Source organism: Cystoisospora suis (assembly GCF_002600585.1).
Source record: "Cystoisospora suis strain Wien I chromosome Unknown contig_2204, whole genome shotgun sequence".
Taxonomy (NCBI): Eukaryota; Apicomplexa; class Conoidasida; order Eucoccidiorida; family Sarcocystidae; genus Cystoisospora; species Cystoisospora suis.
Window position 1 is genome coordinate 19,152 of NW_027155003.1, and position 15,189 is coordinate 34,340.

The following is a 15,189-nucleotide window of genomic DNA, read 5'->3' on the forward strand; positions in this document are numbered from 1 at the left end:
AGCAAATCAGCAGGCCCCAGCGTTTTCCCCGGACTGAAGAATAGGGCTCAGTGGAGGGTTCGCTGACATCCGTGATTCTTGCTGTGGGGTCTGGCCGCGGCACCAGCGCGTCACGTGGTATCTTTTTTGAGACGTCCGCGGTGGACGAGACTTTTTCCGCAGCAAACCGGAGTTCGGGTCACTTCCGAATCACCTAGACATTCGAGTCTTCACTCCAGTCACTCCTGTACATGTGGGAGAATTGGTCGCTGCTAGCAAGTTAACTAGGACGGGTGTGCACGAGTATGCCAGTCTAGAGAAGAACTTAAAAACGGGCACCCGCGCACTGAGGGCTTGGCTGCTAAAACTAGTCAGCTGTGACACCAGAGATAATTCGAATGTACAACGGTGTCTTCTGTGACTACCTGATACTCACGTGTTACAGAAGAAACTACCACTGTCCCTAGTATGGAGAGTCTATCGACTCCAGAAAATTAGGTAGCATGTAGACGGGACACCTCTCTAGCAACCTACGGTGGCTTCCTGGATAAACTAAGCATTCTACGCTATACAGTTATCTTGCCGCTCACTCTCGATCCTGTGGTTCCTTCAGCACATGGAGTGTCTTGCGAACAAAAGAGCCACGGTTTCTATACGCAGTGACTTCCTCTACAAGCTTGCTGCCCCACTCTGGTAGGCAACCTAAAGCAAGGTGAATCCCACTGTTTAGTCGTTCAGTGTTCCTGCTCCACAGTCTGATGTAAATGATGGCCAAGGCGCCGCCGCGGGCCATTGCCCGCGCAAATCGGTTTGAGAGAGTCGCCGCCCTCAAGTGCGATTGAAAAAAAACATTACCGAGACTGGAGATTTACGAAGTCATTAAACCAACATAATCGTGACGCGTTTTCGCACACGGCAATGTTGAGGACCTGCCATACATACAGCTGTGTGACTCTAATCCCATTCAGACACAAGGTTTATCAGAGAACAGTCGTCACATATGAGAAGTTGGGATCTGGCTAAAGGGGGATACGGAGTTTGCGGTAGTCAACCGAGTGTGATACCGGTCGTCGACTGGGCAGGCCTGTACTCGTGTCTCACTCCCCTGAAAAGCACAAGACGCCAGGACACAAGCTGGGCCGACAGACGTCTGAAAACTGACAATCTTTCTGCCGACATCGTCGCACTCACACGAGTCCTTGTGAACGCACCGCACGCACGCGAGAAAAGCATACAAACAGGTCTACCCAAGCTCCGGGGCACGCACACACACGCTGAGACGCTTGGAAGCTGGGGTGTGCTCTAGGTTACGACTGGTACGATATCGTTCAAAAACAGGTCGACCTATTTCTGAATATGCCGCGGAGACGCGAAAAACAGAAAACCCGTTATATGTAGTTCACGTTATACATGCCAGCCCCCCAGCAAAATGCTACCGAACCAAGATAGCCCGGAATCTAGTGCGTTAGTGGGCTGAAGTAACTGAAGCAAGGAACACACCACGGCTTCAGCAAATAACACTTTCGTGGTCTTGCGAGTGCCGCACAACAAACAGAAGCACTCACGTCTTCGCCGCCGTAAACAATCGTCTCCTTGCGCACAGTCTTCAACACCGGGATGATACGTTCGACGACAAGAACCTTCGGGACCTCCACAACCTTCTCACGGTGGTTGTAGTGGGGAACGTCAACGTATTTGTTCACATACTGTAAGAGGGGAGACAGATGGAAGAGACATAGCGCTCTAGAATTCTATGCAATGGAAGTGGGCCCACCACAGCTACGGTTGCAGTTAGCTTACAAGACTGCCCAGAGAAAGTGCAGCTGCCAAGTCTGCAAGGCATGAGTGGACATAGTCGAAGAGATCATGATGTCACTGTACCGACGCGTAGCAGGAGAGCTAGAAAGCTAGCTATATTTGCCGGCAGACGTAGACCGATTTACATTTGACCACACGGGGATTCATGCATTTCCAGACGGGTTTAGGGTTTGAAACATGAAGTTTGACAAGCGTGACAAACAACGGAAACACACATGACCGCGCTGCTACGAGTGTAGACCAAGTCCGCGGACGCTTCTGATCTGATACATAGCTATTTACAGTGGCAATGAACGGATGTACTTGTACACAGGGGAGACGACGTGCGTGTACTCTTTCAGCCTGCCACTCAAGGAATCCCCGCTAACCTGTATTTGAGGGACTTCCACAACTTTGTCGAGATAGACCGGCTTCTTCACATACTTGATGCGCTCTTGCTTCACAGGTTTGACCACGTGAACAAGTTTTTCCTCGAATACAGGGTGAGGCACCTCAACAACTTTCTCAACGTAGTGTACCTCCGGCACTTCTATGTACCTATTTTCTACTCGTTCCTTGATCACTTCGACCACGCGTTCCTGAACGCATACACGAGGGCGAAACGCCAGTGATTTCGAGCCAATTCCTCTCGTCTGGGAAAGGGCACCTTCCCTGACCGGCCGGAAAACCGACGGATGCATACTTGCTGCTGCCCGCATCACACGTTGCTCTCGATTTCTGCAGACACAGGAGAAACGTATGCTCCGCAGGACGCAGAGAAGCGCTCGGAACTCACTGAGCGAAGGCGTCACAGACCTAGCCCGGTTGAAGATAGCTGGCACGGAGAGGCCCTGTACGTAGGAAGATTCGCTTGTCGTGAACAGCATAATACTGCAGGTGCTCCGAACAAATCCTAAGGGCTCTTCTACCGCGCAGCCAGACTGTCCCCAGCGGAATCCGTTAGCTAGAAAGGCTAGGGACTATGGCGGACGTAGTGTAGAAAGGTTTCGACCTGATACGACACTGAATTGTCAGCGGATGAGAGCCGATAAGCAAGGACACAAAGGCAAATGCAAGGACAGGACCGGACTCGCGGACTCATTGCGAACCGCAAGTGTGAGAGCGAGATGGAACCTCCACACCAGGAACACCACACAGAAGTGAGCATGTAGTAGAGAGAAATACCTACAATCTTTTTGAGAAAAACAGGGAAATAGGAGCGCAGTAAAAATACCATGGAACGTAAAGACACTCGAGTGAACCGGGAACCCCGGACCGCTACCCCGCCTGACAGAACAATTTCTTTCCATTAAAGCACCCTGGCCCGGTGCTTGCCGGGCACTTCGGGGCATCTTCGCTGCGGCTCCTGTATTGAGCCTGGAAAGTCAGTTTGACACTGTGTCAACGACGTCCACCTCGTGAAACAAAAGACAGAAGCGTTCGCGAAACCCACACATCCAAGTGCGGCGGTCCAAACCGCCGAGCCGGGGTGCGCCATGGCACCCCCGTGGGTAACAGTGACCCATAGCATAGCGTATCACAGATGCAAAAGTCGGTCGCAAGTCCCTCACTGTACTGGAGAACCGCCTAAGATGGAAAGGACATCAAGGTCCCGGAAAGAGACACGCGGCAAAAGACGGACTCACTTCGCGAACAGGGTCGAGAACTGTAGCACCTTGAGGAGGAGGGCCTGGGCAAACGTATGTGGACGGCGGCATAACCGAGGAGGTGTAGCTCGACGGAGCGCCGGGAGGGGCGTACGAACTATTTGCAACCGTCCCGGACGCATACATGTTGTATTACGGCAATCGACGGAAAAGCCCAGGAGAAGAGTGCGGAGGAGCACATCAAGAACAGGACACGAGGCTACAGCGGCGAACCAAATGTTGTACCCTGTGAGTGTATGGACAACTACCAGAAGGACAGCTGTTCACACGGGTAAGCCGGGTGTTTCACGCGTGAAGGCCGCCGACTGCGGACACGGCGGGAAAGATGACGCTTCCCGCTGCTATGGCTACAAAATTCCGGCCCCGGACGGAAAGAAAAACGTAAGGGTGAGAGAGCTTAGACGCCGGGGCGGATGTGACGCGACCGCTCAATTGAAGACAAAGGTAAATCCGAGGACAGTGAACGAAGAACAAGAAGTTACAAGGAAAACCAGCTCTGTGTGAACGTGCACAGCCTAACCCGCAGTGTACTGCGGCGAGTCCCACCAGAAAAAGAGGACCAGGCAGTTGGCGAGCCTCAGAAATGGCATCTCATTTCATTCTCGGATGATCAAATTTGGCTTCTTCTTCCGCTCGAAGAGTTGAACCAGCGAAATCGACTTGCCACTCGTAGCCTCGTCGACTCCGACAACACATTGCCACTCAGTGGGAGGCCGTCGGGCTTCGGAGTCGGAGTGGAAGGGGTGCGAAGACACGAAGGCAGGAAAAGGGGACCCGCCTACGGCAGGCAATGCATTGTACGCGGAAAACTGTGTGATGACCACGCGACAGGAACTGGCTCCCGCCTTTCTCATTACCGTTAAGCTCACCGCGCGCCTTCCGCAACGGACGAAGTGTAAAGCTGAGGTAGACACATCAGCACTGGAATGCAGTTGCTCAAGCGACTTACGTCCTCTCAGAATGCCGTGACTTTTTCCAGCCCGTTCTCAGGCGAGACGCTTTGACGTGACCTGCATGGCGAAGCCGCCCTTTTCGTGGTAACAAGCCGTGTCTGACCCACGCGCTAGAAACTAGAAGCTGGAGTAGCGGCTCGCTGCGGATGCGAGTAAGCCGTCAGCGCCCTGTCCGCTTCCCCGTCCCGGCGAGCTAACAAGGGTCAACTCGACGGTTGGCTTGATGCATTGCGACTTTCACAGAGTGTCGATTCATAGGCTGTCTCATTGTCCCACGATGGAAAATTCGAAGTTTTTCCCCGTCCGCTTTAAACAATTGTATTACCGACCTTTGACAACTGTGGCTCAATCGATAGTCAGAAACGCAGCTTGCGGGGAGCCTTTGTGACCGTCTCCGAGTGCTAATTCTCGCCTGGCGAGTTCCGGCGCTGATGACCGCAGCTGCTGTTAAGATTTCTTACTTATTTGCTGCGATCCGTTGTCTTACATTTTTTCTGTACTTCTGCATATGTATTTCTCCCTCTTCCCGTGTGCGTCCCGAACCATTTAGTAGGGGCCGTTGTTTTCTTTTCTCTGTCCCGTTTTTTCGCCGTCCCGAACTGGGTCACAGTGCAAACACGCCGGTGGTGGCTTTCTTGTTCAGCCATAAACTTCGACCCTCAACGAGGTTTTCTTCGAGGACGACCCACTGTGGCGTGCATTGGCAACTTCTTTGGCAACAGGCAACGGAACTCAGGGAGGCAGGGCCATTCACGTGATATCCCAATTTTAGGACCTCTTCGTTCCCGCTGCTCAACAACACTCAAGTGTCCCTTCAGCTTCCCCGCGAGCCGGGCTGAAGTCGGTTCGGTGAGCATCAAATTTCGAGGGTACCCCGGTCTTCGTGGGAGACTCTCCTATGGCGCCCGCCTGCCACATTCGTCTACACCCGGCATACGTAGTGCTTTGGAATGACGCGCTGTTGTTGAAGAGCTGAAATTCGAAGGGTGACCACACTTGATTTGTACGCGCCTACCTCGCGGCGACGCCTTACGTTTTCTTCTTCTCGCGCTGCCCTATGTTAGGTGCTTTTCATTCTCTTGAGACCACGAGATCATGCGCGGTCATCCCCGGTGCGGTAATTCACGCTCCACGCTGAATACCTTGTTGTATTCTCGCGAGGACCAAGCATGTTTCCGCCCTCCTCGGACAGTGGATCGTCCTCTTCTGTGAAGCCAGGGGCCTTGTCTCGTCCCGTCAATGGAGCATCGACTTTTCCGCCGGCATTTTCGGGAAACTCGCTGGCTCTGTCCGCTTGTCCTTCTGCAGTAACCTCTTCGCTTATCCGTTCTCCTGGTTCCACGGCAACGCCGCTTATCTCCGCCCCTCATCCGTCTCCTTACTTGCAGTCTACACCGTCATCAGACAGATCGATTGCACTGCTTCCTTCCTTTGACGAAAAGGGGAGGCCTTTTCGTTATCGATGCCAGTCCGACACCGTGGTCGGACAGCAGGACTATCCCGCACATGGTCACCGTGAGAGACCCGGACCTCTCCACTATTCTTTGCCAGCATCCTACGAGGGGATCGAGGCTGCCTCCTGCACGTTCCCGAAACAAATCCATTACCCATCGTTGGCTTCTGTACATGAAGACATCAGCCGCTCGCCGGCGTCGCCAGATTCCTCTGATTCAGACCTGCGCCTAACTGCAGATATACCGACTGCGTCAACTCCTGCGTCTGGCTCTCGAGGTCTACCATTCTCCCCCGCAAGAAGTTCTCTTCAGCTACGAGGCGCAGTGACACCAGTACTCTCTCCTTCGTCGATAGCTCGCATTCTGGATGCCAGTGTTGCCGTGTCCCGCCCCAGGCGTGTCACTTCTGCTGCCGTGCGCTCTCCTCATATTTCCCCCGTCTCTTCTCAGAGGCGTTCCCGACCGCAGGCAGCACCCGGTCCCTCTATGGCGTGTCCACCTCTGACGACGGGAGCGCCGCCGCGATACCCCGTGGGGCCTGGGCAAGCGGCTTCTGTAGCTAACGGTGCTCCACAGGCAGCGGGCTACTACGGGCAACTGCCCAGCTCTGCTCCCCACGCGACTAATGTATCGCTCGGATGTCCAAGGATCAGTTCGGGAATTACAGGTTCAGGAATCGTTGCCGCTCCGCCAACACCGAGGAAGGACGAAGGTCTCCCGAAGACCCCACGGCCTAATTTGCTCGCACCCCCAGGCGTGACGACGGGAGCACCGTATGAGACGTCGTCGACGCATGACAGACAGTGGGTAAGGGGCACGACTTCATCTTCTCTCCATGTGCGCATGTTGTAAGGGGCGGCGATAGTCTGCGCTCTGAGGCTGTGTGCAAGGAAACAGACGTGATGCGGGTGTGGCTGGCCTTGACGCTGTAGCTCTGACGATCGAGGCGTTTCTTGTATCATCCTGAGTGGCTCAAGGAGAAGAAACACGTCGCGAAACTAGATCGATGCTTCTCTTTTGTTGGCGGGCACTTTTGCCCTTCACTTCCAGAGATGGTTTGTCTGCTCTGTATCCGTTCAGGTTGCAGTTACAGCTTACAGACCGGTCGATGTCGTGACCAAGACCGTTGAGGTTCCTGTGACACGGACAGTCGATGTTCTTGTACCTCGACCGGTTATCAAAGAAAAGATCGTTGAGGTTCCCAAAATAGTTCCTCATTACGTCGAAAAAGTATGGATGATTTTTTCCTCGTTTGCCGAAGTACTGAGTGAATGTACTGATTACTAGGGCAGTTTGGCGGAAATCTTTGTTTCGGAGCGTAGGTCAAGCAGCCACTCGGAGACTCTTCCTTGTCAGTCGCTCCGGGTCAGGGACACTCTCAAGGCCTTTCGTTGTGACAGATGGGGTTCACAACTAGGCCTTGCACACCAACAAAGTCCTTGCTTTTCATGCTCTACGAAAGGCCACATGGGTCCGTGAAGAGCTCCTAGAAATGCAGGATTGTGGAAACTCTGAGTTTTGAGCGCCTCGGATGTTGTCCACTCGTGCGTTGTTGCAGATAATGGAAGTTCCGGAAATTCAGTGGGTGGACCGAGTCGTTGAAATACCTGAATACTTTTACAACACCCGGTACGTGCCCAAGGTGGAGATCCGAGAAAACATCATTGAGCGCCCCGTGTATGAGGACAAATGGGTAGAGAAGTATGTGGAGGTCCCTCGAGTCGAAGAGATTGTGCGCTACCGCGATATCATCGAGGCAGAGGAAGTCATCAAGTGAGTCTGAAAGATGCATTCTGTTAGCGGCGGACATAGCCTGCTTCTTGCAGTAGTGGTCAGACGTGTCCTCGTACTTCATGGCGAAGACACGTATTTCCCGTATATGCGATGCGAGCAGTACTCAAAGAGCCTCTCCTCATTCTCACGTCACACCTGTTGATGCGTAACGTTTCTTGTTCCTACTCTTGTATCTTCAACTGTCCGCCGAGGAGCCAAGTAGCAAGCGGCGTAAGCGGTCATCGGCTGGCATACGACGCCCCCCACTTTATGCGCACGACTTTATTCTCGACTGTTCGACGCTCGAAAGCTCATCTTCTCTTTGAAAGACGGTGATCCTGGCAGCCTTCAGATACTCACACCTTGTCCTGTTCATGCTGTGTTCACCAGTGTATGAATCCGTCGTCGTGCCCCTTTTCAAGTGAGCAGTTGTGTATGCTTATCACGTGCTTGTCAGGTATATTCCAAAAGGCCACACCGAAGAAGAATGGCGTGGGGCCCCGATCTTCAGCGTCCCTCCGGAGCATACACCTCCTTTGCCCCCGAAGTGGGTTAGCCCAGAAGCAGCTGTGGAGCCGAGATTAGGAGCTGCCTATTCACCAGCGGGGTCGGTGCCCCCGAATTTGACCGCAAGCGGGACACAGGAAAGGTCTTTCGTGGGGGGGCCTCTTTCTGTCCCTGCATCTACGCCGTCGTATTCAAGGAGTCTACCGGCGGAGTCACCACCGCTGAACTGCTGCTCACCCCCAGAGGCCTTCAGGTGAAAACGGCTCTATCTGTTTTGCGGGGTTTCTGCCTGGCACTCCTGACAGTCTCAAAAAAGCAGATACACGGGCGCGCTCTATACTCAGTCCGCACGTGGGACGCTGCAGTCCGGTAGGGCTCTGTCAGAGAGTTTCTCCGTTCAATGAACGGACAGCCCGGGTGAGGTCAGTTCTCCCCTGGAGCCTTTCTTAATGAACGAAGGCGAGACAGGAAGGGCGCGCCAGTCTTCACAGTTTTGTCGAGTGTGTATCTTTCAACACTCTTGTTTCGTTGGATACCGGCTCTAGCTCTTTTGTTCGACGCGCTAACGGTGCTGTCCGCTCCCCTCTAAGGAACAAAAGCGTGAGGAAGGGTGGCAGTGACGGTGCAGTTCGGACAGCCTCCGGTCATACGTTGTTTCGGCGCTCTTGGGAGCCTTTACAAGCTGAGTACGCATTGACTGAGTGGCCTTGAACCATGGGGAAAAACAAAAGCGTCGCCTGGAGAGCGCTCTTGTCGGGTGGTAGCTTAGCCGTGACTACTGGCGATGCCAGTTGCTTTTGTTTTCGTCATTTCTGTTCGGTCATCGTTGTTGTTTATCGCGGGCACTCCACACTTTGCCGCGCCTGAATGCCTTCTGAGATTGTTTCTGATACAACTGAAGAGGGAATTTCACTCCTAGACGCCTTGTGCCATGCCACATCACTCTGTCAAGCAGTGTGCTGGTTCTCCCGGGCAGCGGTTGCTTAGAGTAAGAAAGTCCCCTCCTCCCCGGTTTCGCCGTCCAGCGGATACCCGATCATGCGGAGCGCCTTGGGTTCATCCGGGCTTCACGTATGCACACATCGAATTCTTCTCGAAGTGTTACACCATTCATACGGGTCTGAGTGACCTTGTCCCTTGGCCTTCGGGTGCAAAAGAACAGGTGGGACATCCCGCGGCTGTGGAAGAAGAGCAGCCACAGACAGCTGTACGGCCTCGACTCGCTCTGAAGCACCACTGCACTTGACAAATAGATCAGGTGTGCGTTCAGAGGATCTATGCGGTCAGGGGGAGTTGTTGACAGATGCACAGACCCCGGCCTGATACTGGATGCCCATGCAAGGCGAAGTCTTTGGACACAAAACCAGCAAAAGTAGACGCGATGTCGAGACCCGGTGAACGCTTTCGCCAGGTGGAACGTTGCGCCGGGGACTTCCGCTGGGTTTTGCCAACTGTGGTAGCTAGGATGGAAACTCCGGTCCACAAAGGCCGCCACTTTCCTTCGGTTCCGGCTGCAAAACCAGAACAAGCGCTACAAGAAAACAACAGCGACGGGTTGTGAGCTGCCTGCAAACGACCGCTGCCTAGAAAATGCAGCATTGTTCGCGTCTTTTTTCCTGTAAAAATGCTTTTTCGGAGTCAGACGGCTAAAGTCCGTCTACCAACCACAAATGTACTGCAGGTTGCACGGGTCGATCCGGGCAGCTGGAGCTCAGGAAGACCAGCCGGAAGCCTTGTTTACCTGACACTGGACGGGGCTTCTCCGGGATGGGACAAAATGTGATACACAGTGCGGCAGCTTGCCTGGGGGTCTCCCGTTCGGCGTCGGTTACTGTCTCTTCAAAGATGCAGACATGCGGCTAGCGACAACGATGGGACTGAGATGACGAACGAGTTGCAGCACTCGGGGCCCAGGAAGGATTCCGGTAGCACTCATGCGCGAGAATCGCTATTATGGGTATGGGTTCAGCGTAGTCAGCAAATAGCTGCCTTCTCAACCTTGTGTGGTATCCGCTCATTTCTGCTGTAGTTCGCTGTCTGCAACTCCTCTGCCCGCCTCTCCATCTTCCGCTGACGTCTGGCGGAGTCTCTTGGTGAGCCCTTCATGAAGCGAGTGCATGTCTGGATATGCAAGGATGGACGACCTTTATTTCGCGCGAAGAACACATTGTCCTGTCACGTTGTTTTGGCCATACTAGTCTGGGATGAAGACTGCTGTCAACCGGGGCGTGCTTCTGTCCGGCAGCTTTCTTCGGGACTCATTTTTGCGGCGACCCTCCCGCGGGAATCGTCTTGCTCGGCTTGTTGAAGCTTGTCGAGCTACTGCAGTCCGTCAACTCTGCAGGTAGATGTTACCTCGAGACCCAATTTTTACAGGTGCGCGCTTCCGGGAATCGCTTTGCAGGGCTCTGTGCTAGGAGTGCTAGTCTCCTGCTCAGCCCGGCACTTTCTTGAGGTGCGGAGCTTTCACTCTCCGTGGTGTGGTTTCAACCGGTCATTTCAACTTGTAACAGGAAGGGGGGATCCGGCATTGACAGCCTGTCCCCCCTCAGGAAATTTGCCGCCGGGGAAAGGTCTTCCTGGACCGTTCGCAGGGGAGGGAGTTGGCGAGTTTTTGATTTCTGAGATTTCAAGCGAATCTCAGTCCTCTTTCTGTTGACAGGCCCGCACGGGGCCTCCGAAAAGGGACCCTAGGCTTCATTCTTCGATTGTCTCGACTCTCTTCTACTTCTTTTCCCCTTTAGCTCGCCCTCCGTCAGAAGTTTGGTTTCTTTCTGCAAGGAGCTCACCATTGTTAGCCTGCTTGTAGCCACACCTCTTGTTGACTCGTTGAGCTTCCAGCCTTGTTAGTCACCGGAGCCGCCGTCTGGTTGCTGCTTACTCTGGAGACCTACAGGGGGAGCGGAGCCGGAATCTCGTTAACTGCTAATGATTGCTCTGTCAGATTCTTCTCCAGGGTCCCCGGGTGTCAAGATGTTTTCGACACTCTTGTGCTGAACGAACACGACGATAGAAAGGTCAGCTGGGTGAGGGCTGGCTTTGCTTTCACGCAGCACGGCAGCTGATCCCGCTGGGCTGCCATCTGTTGTTGAGATCGTTACTTGTCTCCGTCGTTTAATTCCGTTTCGATCTCCCGAACACGCCTCAACTTGGCTGACATGCCCTACACTTCGATCTCCCGATTCTAGGGAACCCAGCCGATCTTACTACTCGGAAGCAAGGCGGTAGCTGGCAGCCGACAGACTGGACCGGCGTCACACCGTGCACAGTATTGCTTCCTTGCGTTTCTTTTTGGTGTTTCCTGCAGTCCGCAGTTTTGTCTGGCATGCTCTGGGTTGTCCCTCCTTTGTCCTCATCTCTTTTCGATGCCATGTAGCGCGGAGACAGCGGACGTTCTTGACCTTTCCTCTTTGCACCTCTTTCAATTTGTTTTCCAGTATGTTACAACCATGCGTGCCAACCAGTTATCTGTCTAGAGGGCGACTGTATGGCACAGCAGTTTCTTACAGGAGACCGGGATTCTATATCGTTATTGCGTAGAAGTGGGACATATCAAGTGGGAGGGGATGTTGTTGGAGTCTCCGCGTATCTGCTTCTGCAGTTCCTTCTCTTGTCTGGCTGTAGTGTACTGATCCCTCTGGTCTTTCGCGTTTTGTACGCGTGCTCGGTTCTTTGATTCGCGGGAATGTGGCTCTTCTCTCCTCGTGGAAATGAGGAGGAGACGTCACGAGCCGCCTCCGAATCGTCGGACGCCAGTGAAGGCAGTGCGGAACAGAAGCCAACGGGTTCACCGGTCGACCAGGGGGGGAGCAGTTCTCCGCCTGCCGCCTCCACTCCGCGGGACGCATCTCTGTGGGGTATGCTGGCAGCGGGGATAGCACATCCGCGATCTTTCGAGACAAGCGGGTCAGAAGGGGATGAAGAACCTGTTACAGAGACCGGACAAGAACGTGGAGAAGACCACGCTGATGGAGAAGAGTCGAGCGGCGATGCGACTGGTGTAGGGGGCTGGTTTTCCGGCTGGGGAGGGGGTGGCGGTAAGGAAGAGCCAGACGATCAGGGCCGTGTGACGGAGTCAAGTTCTGATGATTCCCCCCGGGAGAGAGGTGATCGGGAATTGTCGGCTGAGAAACTCGCCACTCAGCCAGTATCGGAGAAACCCGCAGAGGCGTCCCGGGATACTGTGGACAGGACAGAGAAGGAGGCGACAAGTGCCGGACGGGAGGGGGCCGGCGAGAAGAAGGCGGCCGGAGCTGACAAGAAAAGAACGGAGCAAAAGGATGAAGTGAAGACCCCTGAATCTAGAGCACTCCAGGAGGCTGCTGGCAATGATTCCGAAGAATCCGACGCCTCCGACGATTCCCCTTCAAAAAAGAGTGAGTCGTTCGTTCGCCTTCCGGTTTCCCTTCACATGCCGGACGTTTCGTGGAAAGAGCAGTTGCAGGTATATATATGGTAAAATAGGTGAAGTGTTGTCGCAGAGATTCCAGGATTCATGGACGCGAGTAGAAGTGGGTCTGGTCGACCAAGCGCAGCCTCTCAGGTGTTCGCGACATTTTCAGAAGTGCGTGCCCAAGACTGACGTTCACTCGTAGAGCTGACTGCATCTTGCTGAATTCCGAGCGGACAGCCTCAGAGCCGGTTGGACGGGTTCAGCACATCCGAGCGGCACTGTGACGAGGCAAGTCTTCTCAGCGCTCCGGAAAGTCGTTGTGCAAGTTAGAGGCAGGCGTGCTTCTGTGAAAGCAGGACAGCACGGGTTTTCTTCCGGTCACAGAGAGACACTAGTGGTCGCCGTATGATGCCGTTTCTCTTTTTTTTTCTGACGTGTTGTTTGTTTGTGGCCGCACAATTCTGCAGGGATTCGAGACACGTGTATTTGTTTTCTGGGCATCTTCCTGTGTGGCTGTGGTGGCGCTCCGGCCCCCCTGATGCAGGCGGTTTCTGGGGCTTTTTTGGCGGTGCTACGCCCCGGGCTGAAATGACCCGCTCGCCACCCGAGGAGACTCTACCAGCTTCTGCGACGCGGCAGGACTCAGGAGCAGAGGCGAGTGGAACATCCTCCTGGGGCTTTCTTGCTTCTCCCAGGAAAGAGGACGTACCTAGTGCGCCGCAGCCAGAAGAGGAGAAGAGTAGCCCAGGTTTCTGGACCCTACTTGCATCTCCTGAGAAAGAAGACAAGTCTATTCCGCTAGAAACACAGCCTTCGGAGGAGACGCCAAAGGAGTCGGGGGAGGAGCCGGGCACTTCAGATTTCTGGAACCTTTTGGCTTCTCCAAGGGCGCCCGAGGATATCTCGTCCAGTAATGCCGAGCCTACCGTCGAGGCTAGTAGCGAAAAAGCGGGGCCCGCGTCCGGTACTGCTAGCGAGGACGCTGCGGCGCCTGCACACACGGACGCGTCAGGGGGGTGGAGTTTCTTTGGTATGGGAGGGGGAGCGACAGAGGATTCGAACCTGGAAAGTGAGAGTGACGAGGCAGGAAAGCGGGTCCCCACCATACATGTGGCCTCGCCGGAGCCACCTGCAGTGGAGCGGTCTGGAGAAGCAGGTAGCGTTCCGGAGGAGCAGGACCATGGACCGGGGGGCAGGGAAAGTGGTGATGACACAGGAGAGAGAGGGAGAGAACGAAGCGTTAGTGCTGATGGTGGGTTGGAGGAGAAGCGGCTACCCTCAACCACCGACGGTGCAGAGGGTTTGGCAGATACAGCCGTTGTCGTTCCGGACGATCTGGTCGCAGATCGGAAGAAAGAAGGGGACAGCGAGAAGAACGAGGGCGAAAGGCAGGAGAGTCCACTGCCTCCTGAGAAGAAGCGAGAAGGAGCAGAAGTTATCGTTGCCGGAGAGAAGGAAAAGGGAGGTCTCAGAAGCGAGGCCGGAGAGGAGCAACAAATGGCAAGGCGAGAGCCGTCAACAACAAATACAGAAGAGAAAAAGCCTCGTGGGGGTGGAACGGCCGGAGCGGACCTCGATGGAGGCAGCAGGCCGGGGGAGACACCAGAAAAGGGCACACATGACAGCCTTGCAGCACTGCTATCGAAAACTGCTCATCCGGTCAAGGCAAAGCCGAAGCCTGGTAAGGGAGAGGCTTCGCCTCCACGTTCCTCACCGGAGTCAGCGTTGCCAGCGCCAAGTGACTCGCCTACAGGAAGACGTGTTAAAGCCAAGCCACCCCCCAGATCCGAACCCACTGCAGTGGATGGTACCCCTCCTCGCCTGTCCACATCGGCACAGAGCGACCGGGCTTTGGGCTCTCCTCCTAATGCGGCTAGTGTAGATTCTCCGCCAACGGATTTGCGCTCTGGACCGAGTATCAGGCAACGTGGCGACGATGTTCCTCATCCCGAGGGAGCGGATATAGTCAAACAGCAGGGTTTGGATGTGACAGCTTCAACTGAGGAAGAAGGACCTCCGCCGTCCAGTGCTGCCACCGCCGACGGGCAAGACGTAGAGGAACGACAGAGAACGGGGCAATACGAGCGGCCCACAGGAGCCGATGCTGGAGAAGGCAGAGAGGAAGGCTGTGAGAAGACAGACCCGGCTGCATCAGGTTTTCGCGAGCTGGCGCGACAACTGTCAGTCAAGACGAAATCGACCCCAAAGTCAAAACCATTACCCCCACTCCCTAAAAAACTTCCTCCCATTGTCGAGGAGGACGGAGAAGACCCCTCGGTTTCTTCGCACCGCTCGAGTGGCGGCAGCGCGTCCTCGCTCATCGACGCCCCTCCCCTGATGTCCTCTCTTGTGACCGCCAAGAAGAAACCACCAATGAAGCCCCCGCCAAGAGCAGCAACTGCTAGGACGCAACAAAGAGAACCGCAGAGGATACAGGAGGACACCGCCGCCAGTGAAGATGGCCCAGAAGGAACGAGAAACGAGGAGGGGGAGGGAACGCCAGTGGAGGAGACCAAGGAGCATGCCGGAGCATGTGAAGTGAAGGCTGGGAAGCCGGGGAGAGGGAAGGGCTTCCTTGAACTGAAGGTCCCACCCGGGCAGAAGTCGCCAGATGGGGGAAAGCCACCACCTCCCGGAAAAGGTGCTGGATTGCCAAAGGGTCCTCC

At 54.8% G+C, this 15,189-nt stretch overlaps 3 protein-coding genes across 3 annotated transcripts; 2 read left to right on the plus strand and 1 right to left on the minus strand.

The window, feature by feature from the left end:
- Nucleotides 1-757: 757 nt before the first annotated feature.
- Nucleotides 758-6,534, minus strand: CSUI_004655 (alveolin domain containing intermediate filament imc8). Its single transcript, XM_068064840.1, has 4 exons — nt 3,423-6,534; nt 2,166-2,375; nt 1,545-1,685; nt 758-1,084 (listed from the first exon to the last, which is right to left on the minus strand). The coding sequence occupies exons 1-4, from the start codon at nt 3,567-3,569 to the stop codon at nt 974-976; spliced, it is 609 nt and encodes a 202-aa protein (XP_067923183.1). The 5' UTR covers nt 3,570-6,534; the 3' UTR covers nt 758-973.
- On the plus strand, nt 4,645-8,990 carry CSUI_004656 (alveolin domain containing intermediate filament imc5). Its single transcript, XM_068064841.1, has 4 exons — nt 4,645-6,657; nt 6,931-7,080; nt 7,409-7,623; nt 8,081-8,990. The coding sequence occupies exons 1-4, from the start codon at nt 5,566-5,568 to the stop codon at nt 8,385-8,387; spliced, it is 1,764 nt and encodes a 587-aa protein (XP_067923184.1). The 5' UTR covers nt 4,645-5,565; the 3' UTR covers nt 8,388-8,990.
- Nucleotides 8,991-9,416: 426 nt separating this feature from the next.
- On the plus strand, nt 9,417-15,187 carry CSUI_004657 (uncharacterized protein; the record flags this gene model as incomplete). The annotated part of the gene is made up of 2 exons (XM_068064842.1): nt 9,417-12,506; nt 13,068-15,187. Coding segments are annotated over exons 1-2 (2,811 nt in total), but the record flags the coding sequence as incomplete, so codon positions are not given.
- Nucleotides 15,188-15,189: the final 2 nt, after the last annotated feature.

What these genes read in the sequence shown, in the direction of transcription:
- CSUI_004655 (XM_068064840.1), bottom strand. Translation starts at nt 3,569, where the DNA reads ATGTATGCGTCCGGGACGGTTGCAAATAGTTCGTACGCCCCTCCCGGC. An exon ending in TTCTCGACCCTGTTCGCGAA is followed by an intron (nt 2,376 to 3,422) that starts GTGAGTCCGTCT and finishes GTATGCGTTCAG; the next exon opens with GAACGCGTGGTCGAAGTGAT. An exon ending in TTGTTTACGGCGGCGAAGAC is followed by an intron (nt 1,085 to 1,544) that starts GTGAGTGCTTCT and finishes TGTGCTTTTCAG; the next exon opens with GGGAGTGAGACACGAGTACA.
- CSUI_004656 (XM_068064841.1), top strand. Translation starts at nt 5,566, where the DNA reads ATGTTTCCGCCCTCCTCGGACAGTGGATCGTCCTCTTCTGTGAAGCCA. An exon ending in CGACGCATGACAGACAGTGG is followed by an intron (nt 6,658 to 6,930) that starts GTAAGGGGCACG and finishes GTATCCGTTCAG; the next exon opens with GTTGCAGTTACAGCTTACAG. An exon ending in GAGGCAGAGGAAGTCATCAA is followed by an intron (nt 7,624 to 8,080) that starts GTGAGTCTGAAA and finishes CGTGCTTGTCAG; the next exon opens with GTATATTCCAAAAGGCCACA.